The 11,625-nt window shown below is 50.5% G+C and overlaps 1 protein-coding gene across 31 annotated transcripts in view; it reads left to right on the forward strand.

The window, feature by feature from the left end:
- LOC100971447 (E1A-binding protein p400) overlaps positions 1-11,625 on the forward strand; it is a 131,147-nt gene that overhangs the window by 101,449 nt on the left and 18,073 nt on the right. For all 31 annotated transcript variants that reach the window (XM_055096402.1, XM_034934876.2, XM_055096401.1 and 28 more), the window contains 4 exons: positions 2,185-2,263; positions 2,382-2,636; positions 4,063-4,108; positions 4,188-4,297. In XM_055096402.1, coding sequence (XP_054952377.1) covers positions 2,185-2,263; positions 2,382-2,636; positions 4,063-4,108; positions 4,188-4,297 — 490 coding nt within the window. The remainder of the gene's footprint in view (positions 1-2,184; positions 2,264-2,381; positions 2,637-4,062; positions 4,109-4,187; positions 4,298-11,625) is intronic.

Here is an 11,625-nt window from a genome sequence, read left to right on the forward strand (position 1 = left end):
ACACCCCACCTCTCAGGCACCGATTTTGTTCGCCATATCTTAAGAACACACCACATTTAGGGGTGTGTGTACTTGCCCTGAAGTTATACAGGGGAAAAGAGGAATGAATGAATGTATGGGTACAGAAGTGGGTAGATGCAAGAAAGTAAATGGGGTAATGGATGGTGGAACCCCAGTGTGGAACCTTACTGCCAGGCACATGGGTGTCTGCAGCGTTTCTGACTGTCGAACTCTTTCCATAAAATGTTGGAAAGGAGGTGTGCTGGGATGAAGTGATGTGCATCTGGTTTAGGCACTGCTGTCTGTAGGCTCCAACCCTACAGGGTCGGTGGGTTTCTCCCCGTGTGCGGAGACGAGAGAGCGTAGAAATAAAGACACAAGACAGAGATAAAAGACAGCTGGGCCTGGGGGACCACTGCTACCAAGACATGGAGACCAGTAGTGGCCCCGAATGCCAGGCTGCACTGATATTTATAGGATACAAGACTCAGGGGCAGGACAAGGAGTGTGAGCCATCTCCAGTGATAGGTAAGGCCACGTGGATCACGTGTCCACTGGACAGGGGGCCCTTCCCTGCCTGGCAGCCGAGGCAGAGAGAGAAGGAGAGAAACATCTTACATTATTATTTCTGCTTATCGGAGACTTTTAGTACTTTCACTAATTTGCTGCTGCTAACTAAACGGCAGAGCCAGGTGTACAAGATGGAACGTGAAGGCGGACTAGGAGTGTGACCACTGAAGCACAGCATCACAGGGAGACGGTTAGGCCTCCGGATAACTGCGGGCAGGCCCGACTAATGTCAGGCCCTCCACAAGAGGTGGAGGAGTAGAGTTTTCTCTAAACTCCCCTGGGGAAAGGGAGACTCCCTTTCCCGGTCCGCTAAGTAGCGGGTATTTTTCCTTGACACTGAGGCTACTGCTAGACCACGGTCCGCTTGGCAGCGGGTGTCTTCCCAGACACTGGCGTTACCGCTAGACCCAGGAGCCCTCTGGTGGCCCTGTCCGGGCATAACAGAAGGCTTGCACGCTTGTCTTCTGGTCACTTCTCACTGTGTCCTCTCAGCTCCTGTCTCTGTATGGCCTGGCTTTTCCTAGGTTATGATTATAGAGCGAGGATTATTATAATATTGGAATAAAGAGTAATTGCTACCAACTAATGATTAATGATATTCATAGATAATCATATCTAAGATCTATATCTGGTATAACTATTCTTGTTTTATATTTTATTATACTGGAACAGCTCGTGTCCTTGGTCTCTTGCCTCGGCACCTGAGTGGCTTGCCGCCCACAGTTGTCACACAGTGGCGGATTTGGGAGGCTTCCTCGTTCTGTGGCCACCTTTCCGCACAGTAGTGGAGTGATCCTTGTCAGAAGGAGTTGGCTCAGGGCTCATCTCTGCAAACCCCCAGGACTCCCTACTGCCCACGCTCTGAGTCGCCTGGCCCTGGCTTTCAGCCCCTTGGTGCTCCCTGAGTGTGCTGGCAGCTGCGCCCCAGCCCTTCATTTAACTGCCCTCATGAGATGTTTTCAGAGCGCACTGTTGAGAATTGCAGCCCCGCCCTGCTGTTTTCCTCCATAGCAGCCAGTACGTCTTCAGACCCACTGCACATTTTACCTGTTTGTCGTCTGATGTGAGTGCTGTGATCGCTGGGACTCTAGCGTCTGGGAGCACAGACCCATCATTTGATTGATATTGTCGATTAAATGAAGAGTTAATTCACCCTACTAATATTTATGGACCGTGGGCCTGCGCGGCGTGGAGCCTGGGCATTCTCGGGGGAGCGAGACAGGCACAGTCCCGCCCTCCCTTTACCTCCCTGGAGAGGAACTCGAGGGCGTCCTCACAGAAGGAACAGACGGAGATTTTCCCGAGTACAGTGCAGACACATGAGGTGGGCTGTGCATTTGGGGGCTGCCACAAGTACGCTGGGGACGTGTTCGGACATACTTTTCCTGGAGAGTGGGACAGCTCGGCCTCAAGGAAGAGGACTCAGCGCCAGGCTGAGGATGAGGTCCAGGTGGCTCAATCTCCTGCAGGGCACATTGGGCACCTTGCTTTACGCCCTCGTCTCTTGGGCTGGAGCTGCCCCAGCACCTGGCAGCATGGTGTTTCTAGGGTACGTGGTACTTGTCTATCTTAAAACTTGCCTGTATGTTTTTAACCTTTGCGTCTGTCTTTCAGTGGAATCAACTATGACAAGCCGCTGCCTCCCATCCAGGTGGCATCTCTCCGTGCAGAGCGAATCGCAAAAGAGAAAAAGGTCAGCGCCCTGGGCCCTTCTGCTTGAGTGGGAAAATGTGGTGACTGTGACTTCATCCAGGGGGTATGCAGGCCGAGTCTGCCCCTCCAGTGGCTCCTCTTCCTTCCTGGCCCCTCAGGCTCTGGCTGATCAGCAGAAGGCACAGCAGCCGGCCGTGGCCCAGCCACCCCCGCCCCAGCCACAGCCCCCACCACCCCCGCAGCAGCCACCGCCACCGCTGCCACAACCACAGGCAGCGGGCAGCCAGCCGCCAGCAGGGCCACCAGCTGTCCAGCCCCAACCCCAGCCACAGCCCCAGACCCAGCCACAGCCTGTGCAGGCCCCAGCGAAGGCGCAGCCTGCAATCACGACGGGGGGCAGTGCAGCCGTACTGGTGAGCAGGGGCCTCCTCCCGGGCTTCCCCTCCACGGGAAGTCACCCACACCTGCACTTGATTCAAGTGCTTTCTGTTGAAACGAAGACTTGTTGCCAGTTCTAGCACATTTCCAGCTTGTAGACCTTCCTCTGAAGAAATGGGAAAAGGCTTAGTCTCATCCCAGAGGAATTGTGTGTTTTCACCTGGATTCTGCCATTTCTCTCCTCCAGGGCTTTTGTGGGCTTAGTGGCTTTATTGGATTTGGCAGGTAGAGGCAGCTCCTTTTAGTGGAGGTGGTTGGGAAGTTTGTAATTGCCTGGGTTTTGTAAAACATACCTGTGACGCGTTCACTTCTTGACTTCCTACACACTTAGAGAGCAGGTACTGCCTGTGTCGGCGTCTCAAAGCATGCCCATGTGTGCTCCCCCACACACGTCAGTCTTTAATGCCTGTTGTAGAAAAGCTGTAAAGCACACAAGAAGCATTGTGAGAAAGGCAGGGTGCGGAGCTGCGGACTGTGGCCGTGCACACCACGCTCTGGTGTATCTCTGTACTGTGTGCGTCCGTGTGCCACACAGACGCTGAAATCATATGCGCAGAATCACACCTGCAGAGAATAGGAGCTGTGCCAAATTGGGGAAACCCACACTTTGGACTACCAGGCAGGCATAAAAATATTTTTGTTACATAGAACCATTTCCTGCAGTAGTTTTTAGAAAATTGTTTGCTGTAGTGGAATTTTTATATGTACTCAGGCAACTTCATTCCTCATTTATTCAAAAGGGATCTTTGTGAATACTTACTTGGTGCAAGGTGGGCAAGATGGGCAGTGCCCACATTCTGGAGCCACATCCTACAGGGGAGGGAGGCAGCCAAAGGGATCATTTTAAATGCTGGCGGGAGGAGTCAGGGTGGCACAATGCAGGACTGGCTTGTTAGGAAACACCTTTCTGAGGACTTGGCATTTGAGCTAAGGCCTGAATGACAAGGAGTTGGTCATAAGAAGAACAAAACAGCAAGTACAGAGGCCCTGAGCTTGGCCGATATGGGGGCCAGAAAGCTCAGTGTGGCTGGACTCAGGTGGTGAGGGACAGAGGGTGGATGAATGGAGTGGAGGGACGGAGGAGTGGAGGGACAGTGGGGTGAGGGTGGAGGGACAGTGGGATGGAGGGTCCCTGGGGTGGAGGGACAATGGGATAGGGGTGGAGGGACAGCAGGTAGACAGAGGGTGGGGGCACCGCCAGGTGGAATGAGCTGGGGAGGATGGGACGGGTGGCTGTGTGAATGTCGTGGAGTTTGGATTTGATTCTGAATGAAGTGGAAGCCTTTGGAGAGTTTATGCAGGGAGAGCCTGACATGAAATTCAAATCTTTGGAGGGTTTATGCAGGGGAGAGCCTGACGTGAAATTCAAATGGATTTTTTTTTTTTTTTTTTTTTAAATAGGCAGGAACCATTAAAACATCAGTTACTGGGACGAGCATGCCCACTGGTAAGACAAATACAGAGATGCTGAAATGTGGACCCCATTTCTCCTGGCGCTGTTGCCTTACGCCCGCCTGTCTCCGCAGGTGCCGTGAGTGGAAATGTGATCGTGAACACCATCGCAGGGGTCCCAGCTGCCACCTTCCAGTCCATCAACAAGCGCCTGGCGTCGCCAGTGGCTCCTGGGGCCTTGACTGTGAGTTGCGCTTCACCTGGGTTGTGCACCTTGACTGCATTCTGCCGAAATTATTTGCTTGTCTGTTAATTCTTCTTCTTCTTTTTAAGTATTCCATTGGTGAAAAACTGTCTAGTTTGAATTTCATAAAATAAGTAGCTGATCAGTATGTTGATTTCAGAAACATTCAGCTGTTTAGGGGATGGTTTCCATTCTGTATGAGGGATGAAAATGAGGTGGGGTGTGTGTGTGTGTGTGTGTGGTATAGGGGTGTGTGTGTGAGGTGTAGGGGTGTGTGTGAGGTGTAGGGGTGTGTGTGAGGTGTAGGTGTGTGTGTGAGGTGTAGGTGTGTGTGAGGTGTAGGTGTGTGTGTGTGAGGTGTAGGGGTGTGTGTGAGGTGTCGGGGTATGTGTGGTGTAGGGGTGTGTGAGGTGTAGGGGTGTGTGTGTGAGGTGTAGGGGTGTGTGTGTGAGGTGTAGGGCGTGTGTGAAGTGTAGGGGTGTGTGTGTGAGGTGTAGGGGTATGTGTGTGAGGTGTAGGGGTATGTGTGTGAGGTGTAGGGGGGCGTGTGTGAGGTGTAGGGGTGTGTGTGTGAGGTGTAGGGGTGTGTGTGTGAGGTGTAGGTGTAGGTGTGTGTGAGGTGTAGGGGTTGTGTGTGTGGTGTAGGGGTGTGTGTGAGGTGTCGGGGTATGTGTGTGAGGTGTAGGGGGCGTGTGTGAAGTGTAGGGGTATGTGTGTGAGGTGTAGGGGTGTGTGTGAGGTGTAGGGGTGTGTGAGGTGTAGGGGTGTGTGTGTGAGGTGTAGGGGTGTGTGTGTGAGGTGTCGGGGTATGTGTGGTGTAGGGGTGTGTGTGAGGTGTAGGGGTGTGTGTGAGGTGTAGGGGTTGTGTGTGAGGTGTAGGGGTGTGTGTGAGGTGTAGGGGTATGTGTGGTGTAGGGGTGTGTGTGTGAGGTGTAGGGGTTGTGTGTGAGGTGTAGGGGTGTGTGTGAGGTGTCGGGGTATGTGTGGTGTAGGGGTATGTGTGCGAGGTGTAGGGGTTGTGTGTGTGGTGTAGGGGTGTGTGTGTAAGGTGTCGGGGTATGTGTGGTGCAGGGGTGTGTGTGAGGTGTAGGGGTTGTGTGTGAGGTGTAGGGGTGTGTGTGAGGTGTAGGGGTGTGTGTGTGGTGTAGGGGTATGTGTGGTGTAGGGGTATGTGTGGTGTAGGGGTGTGTGTGTGAGGTGTAGGGGTTGTGTGTGAGGTGTAGGGGTGTGTGTGAGGTGTCGGGGTATGTGAGGTGTAGGGGTATGTGTGAGGTGTAGGGGTGTGTGTGTGAGGTGTAGGGGTGTGTGTATGAGGTGTAGGGGTTGTGTGTGTGGTGTAGGGGTGTGTGTGTGAGGTGTCGGGGTATGTGTGGTGTAGGGGTGTGTGTGAGGTGTAGGGGTGTGTGTGAGGTGTAGGGGTTGTGTGTGAGGTGTAGGGGTGTGTGTGAGGTGTAGGGGTGTGTGTGTGAGGTGTAGGGGTATGTGTGGTGTAGGGGTGTGTGTGTGAGGTGTAGGGGTTGTGTGTGAGGTGTAGGGGTGTGTGTGAGGTGTCGGGGTATGTGTGGTGTAGGGGTATGTGTGTGAGGTGTAGGGGTTGTGTGTGTGGTGTAGGGGTGTGTGTGTGAGGTGTCGGGGTATGTGTGGTGTAGGGGTGTGTGTGAGGTGTAGGGGTATGTGTGGTGTAGGGGTGTGTGTGAGGTGTAGGGGTATGTGTGGTGTAGGGGTGTGTGTGAGGTGTAGGGGTGTGTGTGAGGTGTAGGGGTTGTGTGTGAGGTGTAGGGGTGTGTGTGAGGTGTAGGGGTGTGTGTGTGAGGTGTAGGGGTATGTGTGGTGTAGGGGTGTGTGTGTGAGGTGTAGTGGTTGTGTGTGAGGTGTAGGGGTTGTGTGTGTGGTGTAGGGGTGTGTGTGTGAGGTGTAGGGGTTGTGTGTGTGGTGTAGGGGTGTGTGTGTGAGGTGTCGGGGTATGTGTGGTGTAGGGGTGTGTGTGAGGTGTAGGGGTGTGTGTGAGGTGTAGGGGTTGTGTGTGAGGTGTAGGGGTGTGTGTGAGGTGTAGGGGTGTGTGTGTGAGGTGTAGGGGTATGTGTGGTGTAGGGGTGTGTGTGTGAGGTGTAGTGGTTGTGTGTGAGGTGTAGGGGTGTGTGTGAGGTGTCGGGGTATGTGAGGTGTAGGGGTATGTGTGTGAGGTGTAGGGGTGTGTGTGAAGTGTAGGGGTGTGTGTGTGAAGTGTAGGAGGGTGTGTGTGTGTGTGTGTGTGTGAACTGTCCCCTCCCTGTAGGATGATTTTAGATAGGAGGTAGGCGGGATGTGAGGATCCGCTGCTGGTTCTTTTGCCGCAGGTGCCCCCCATGTGCTTGTCACTGTGCCCATGTGGCGAAGCTAAGAGATGACAGCCCTCTTGGGGGCGTGGTTTTGGGGGAGGGGACACGGCATCACACGAGGGTATGGCTGGGTGTGTGCAAGGAGCAGGCGGGCATGGGAGGAGCGGGCAGTTTCTACGGAACGTGGAGACCCCAGGTGTGGGAAGCGGTAGGTGCAGCCCACCCAGGTGGAGAGGAGGCACCTAGGCAAAGGTGCAGAGCCATGTGGTGCCCTGGGACCACCTGCTTCTCTTGGGTGTTTCATCATCAGAACCAAACACAAGTGAGAATAAGGAGCTCAGATTTGTATCTCGATTTTCCAAATAGTTCACAGACCCAGGGGCAACATACCCTGAATGAGAAGAAACGATGCTTCAAAGTCAGTGCTTTGGCAAGTAGAATGTAGTCTTTCTTGGGTTTTGAAAAGCGTCTTTCCTGTGAAGATGTCGTTGCTGTAGTAGCCTAGATGATGGAGCATTGGCAGGATAGATGTGTAGATGATGGAATTGGATAGAGAGTCCAGAAATAGACCCCTCCCCAACACACACACGCACACACACACACACATTTTCAGTTGACCTCAGTAAAAGTGCCAAGGTAATTCAGTGGTGAACAGACTGTCTTGTCAGCAAACGGTGCTGTAACAGTTGGGCAGCCATGTGCAAAACAATGAGCCTTGGCCCGTAACTCACACGGAATATGAAAGGCACTCCAGGTGGATCACAGGCCTGCATGTAAAAGCAAAAACTACACTGTAAGCCAAAACAGTAGCATTTCTAGGAGAAAATCTGTGCTACTTTGGTTTAGGCAGAGATTTCTTAGGATACCAGAAGCCTGTGAATCCTGAAGAAAAGTTAATACGTTAGGCTTCATCAAAATTAAGGACTTCTGCTCCTTGAGAAATAGTAAGAAAACGAAAAGCATAGACTGGGAGAAAATATAAAGATTCTTCAACTCAGTAGTAAGAAAACAAGCAACTGTATAAAATGGGCAGAAGATGCAGCAGTCACTTCACCAAGAAGCTAGAGGAATAACAGATAAATACCTGAAAAGGTGTGCAACGCCATGAGTCATCAGGGGAATGCAGATTTTTACAACCACAGTGATACACCACCATGTGCCTGGGAGAGTGGCTTCAGAAACAGAAGGCTGGCAGTCATGGAAGCAGCGAGGACCCTCTCACAAGGTTGTGGGAATGCAGAGTCCACAGTCACTTCCTAAAACAGTTTCTTATAAAACCAAGCCTACTCTTACCATGCAGCTTCGCAGTTCTGCTGCTAGGTACTTCCCCAAGAGAAGTGAAAACGCCAGAACAAGAACCCTCAACACCAATGTTTATAGTGGCTTTATTCAGGATTGCTGAAAAAGAAAACAGCCTAAATGCCCTTCAGCTGGTGAATGGGCTGATTAACCATGGTACATTCATACAGCCCAGTCCTACCAAGCAATACAAAAGAATGAACGCCCGAGACATGCATCTCCATGGAGGACTCTCAGATGCATTTTGCAGCTAAGTGAACAGTTTCAGAAAGCTTCATATGCTGTATGACTCCGTTTCAATAACAGAAAACAGATGAATGATTGCCAGGTGCGGGAGGGGCTCCACTACGGAGAGGAATTCGAGAACGTTGGGAGTGGTGGGGTCATGGCAGTAGCTACGTGATGATAATGTGTCCGTCAGAATTCATAGAACCATATATTGTACTCTGTAAATTACCCTTCAATAAATCCCTCTAAAACACTCTTAAGCAGTAGAATATATATACACACAGTTTTTCTAGTATGTGACTTTAAGATTATTTCACTTTTCTTTCTGCTTTGCAGTAAACAACTTCAGGCTCTGTCACTGCAGTAGAGAGCAGAAGCTGTTAGGCCTGAGGCGTTTGGAACATCCCATATGACCAATACCACTGTTTCTATGAGGGTACCAAGCCAGAATCACTGCATTTAGCGTTTTATTTTGAAAAAGACCTGTTCTTTGTGGTGTTTTAAAATGTAAAGCATTTCATTCACGACATATTTTTGAGTGGCTCTTAATGGACAAGACATTCTTCCTGGCACTGTGGGCCCAAGACACAGTGTGCTTTCATGGGGGCCTTGTAGTGCTGTGGCTGGAACATGAGAGAGGTGCAGATAGCAGTGGTGGACATGTGTGATTGTACTCGGGGGACTCAGAGAAGGCTTTCAGGAGAAAGTGATGTTGGGCTTCAGGAGGACAGGAATTACGTCATCCACAGAACTGGCCCTTCTGAATGCAGGGCCAGTCGTGTGAGCGGAGGGTCTGAGGGGAAGGGAATGGCGTGCATGGAGAATGGCGTGTTGTTCTGTTTGAATGGAACACAAAAGATGTTAACAGAGAAACAGTGGTTCCCTGCCTTTAAAAAGTTTTTATTGAGTGGCTTCTGTGTGCTTGGCACTTTGTAATATTGAGGCTAGATTGTACTGGGCTTTGGATATTGGGCTAAAGACTATGGATTTTTTTTTTTTCTTTTTTTTTTGAGACAGAGTCTCTCCCTGTCACCCAGGCTAAAGTGCAGTGGTGCGATCTCGGCTCACTGCAACCTCCGCCTCCTGGGTTCAGGTTATTCTGCCTCAGCCTCCTAAGTAGCTGGGATTACAGGTGCCCGCCACCGTACCTGGCTAATTTTTGTATTTTTGGTAGAGACGGGGTTTCACCATCTTGGCCTGGCTGGTCTTGAACTCCTGACCTCGTGATCCACCCACCTCAGCCTCCCAAAGTGCTGGGGTTACAGGCGTGAGCCACCGCGCCCGGCCTAGACTATGGATTTTATTCACCAGGCAGTGGGGGGCCCTTAACGGTCTTAGAGCAGAGGGAAGTTCTAGGAAAATTAACGTGCTCCTACGTATGTAGAATTGATTAGAGTAGAGGCTAAGGAGAAAAACGATTTCTTCCTTTTTTTTTTTTTTTTTTGCGACAGCATCTTGCTGTTGCTCTGGCTGGAGTGCAGGGGTACAATCACAGCTCACTGCAGCCTCACACTCACAGGCTGAAGCAATCCTCCCACCTCAGCTTCCTGAATAGTTGGGATGCGAAAACTGTTTAAGGAGTCCAGAAAAGGATGACTTCTGTTTCTGGTAACAAGATGAGTTAAGTTATTTTTATACCACCTCTTAATGAAAAGAACTGAAGTTATTGGATAAAAATTTTTAAAGCTTCAAGGAATTGACAAGAATAATTAATTATCAGGCCCAAATCTAAGGGAGGGAAGAAACTCAGAGAGAGAAACAGGATTCACTGAAGTCATGTTTGCCTTGAAAATAAATTTCAGCTTGTGGAATGAGGGAACTCGAATTCAAGTCCAAGGCTGGGCCAAGGTGGAGAATCTAAAAAGGAAACTATTGATACACCGAGGTAGGGCCCCAGGTGGCTAAACCTTTAGAGCGGGAGTGAACCAGAAGCAGAATCCATCTGCCCTTGGCCTTCAGGGGTCAAAAGAAGAGTTGCCCTTGGATTGAGTAGTGGAGCACGGTGGGGACGGCCCCCGAGAGGTTGAAACCACAGGGTAGTTTGCAGCTCAAGTCGATATTACCTTAAAAGTGTCTCCCGCACTCCCTCACATCAAGTGAAGTCTACCTGCTTCAGTGGGCATGTTCCTGGGCAGCTGACCTGGAGCAAATGCTGGGCAGCTGACCTGGAGCAAATGCAGATTCTCTCTGGAGGATTGTGCTTTCTTGACTTCTGAGAATCTCCACAAATAGTTTTCTAGTATAATACAGTACAATACAATAGAATACAAAATAACTAAACAGAAAAGAGAAGGCATTATGAGTGAGAATCAGCGGAATGACAGACACTGGATAGGCCTGTAAAGATGTGCGATATTGGGATTATCCGGTTTAGATTTTAAAGGTTAGGCTTTCAGGCTGGGCGCGGTGTCTCAACGCCTGTAATCCCAGCATCTTGGGAGGCCAAGGCGGGCGGATCACGAGGTCAGGAGATAGAGACCATTCTGGCTAACACGGTGAAACCCCGTGTCTACAGAAAATACAAAAAAAAAAAATCAGCCAGGTGTGGTGGCACGCGTGTGTAGTCCCAGCTACTCGGGAGGCTGAGGCAGGAGAATTGCTTGAACCCGGGAGGCGGAAGTTGCAGTGAGCCAAGATCACACCATTGCTCTCCAGCCTGGGTGACAGAGCGAGACTCCGTTAAAAAAAAAAAAAAAAGTTATGCTTTCTATTTTAAGGAAATAGAAGATTGAGAGTATCTGAATATCTGTAAGCAGGAAACTATGTTTAGAAAGTATATAGAGAACTTTTAGAAAAGTCTGATTACGAAAATTGGGGGAAACAACCCAAATTTAAGAATGGGCTTAATATCACACAATTGAGAAAATGAGGGAAGTGGAGGCAAAAATCAGAAGACATCCTACACACAACATGGGATGACAAGATGACACATGGAGGACATGGTGACAGGGCCTGATAGGTGGTCACTGACTATCAGACAGAAAATTGAGCAGAGTCAATATTTGAAGACGGAATAGTTTTTGAGAACTTACTAATGACACTGATGCGTATATGTAGAAAGTCTAATCCCAGTCAAGGATGAGAAAAAGGAACCACGTCTGCATAATGCTAGTGACCAAGAGGTCTTTCAAGCAGCCATAGGAAAAGACAGATTGCCTTCAGAGGTGGAGCGGCTCACTTGTCAGCAGCAGCAGTGAGGCCGGGAGCCAGCGGGGGTCGTTGTCGTGCCAGGGAAAGAAAGTTGCTGCCAGCCTAGGGCTCTGCATCTCTTGGAGATATCTTAAAGAACAAGGGAGGCCGGGTGTGGTGGCCCACACCTATAATCCCAGCACTTTGGGAGGCCGAGGCGGGCAGATCTCCTGAGATCGGGAGTTCCAGAGCAGCCTGACCAACATGGAGAAACCCCATCTCTACTAAAAGTACAAAATTAGCTGGGCGTGGTGGCACATGCCTGTAATGCTAGCTATTCGGGAGGCTGAGGCA

Source organism: Pan paniscus, chromosome 10, assembly GCF_029289425.2.
Source record: "Pan paniscus chromosome 10, NHGRI_mPanPan1-v2.0_pri, whole genome shotgun sequence".
In the NCBI taxonomy this organism is placed as follows: domain Eukaryota; kingdom Metazoa; phylum Chordata; class Mammalia; order Primates; family Hominidae; genus Pan; species Pan paniscus.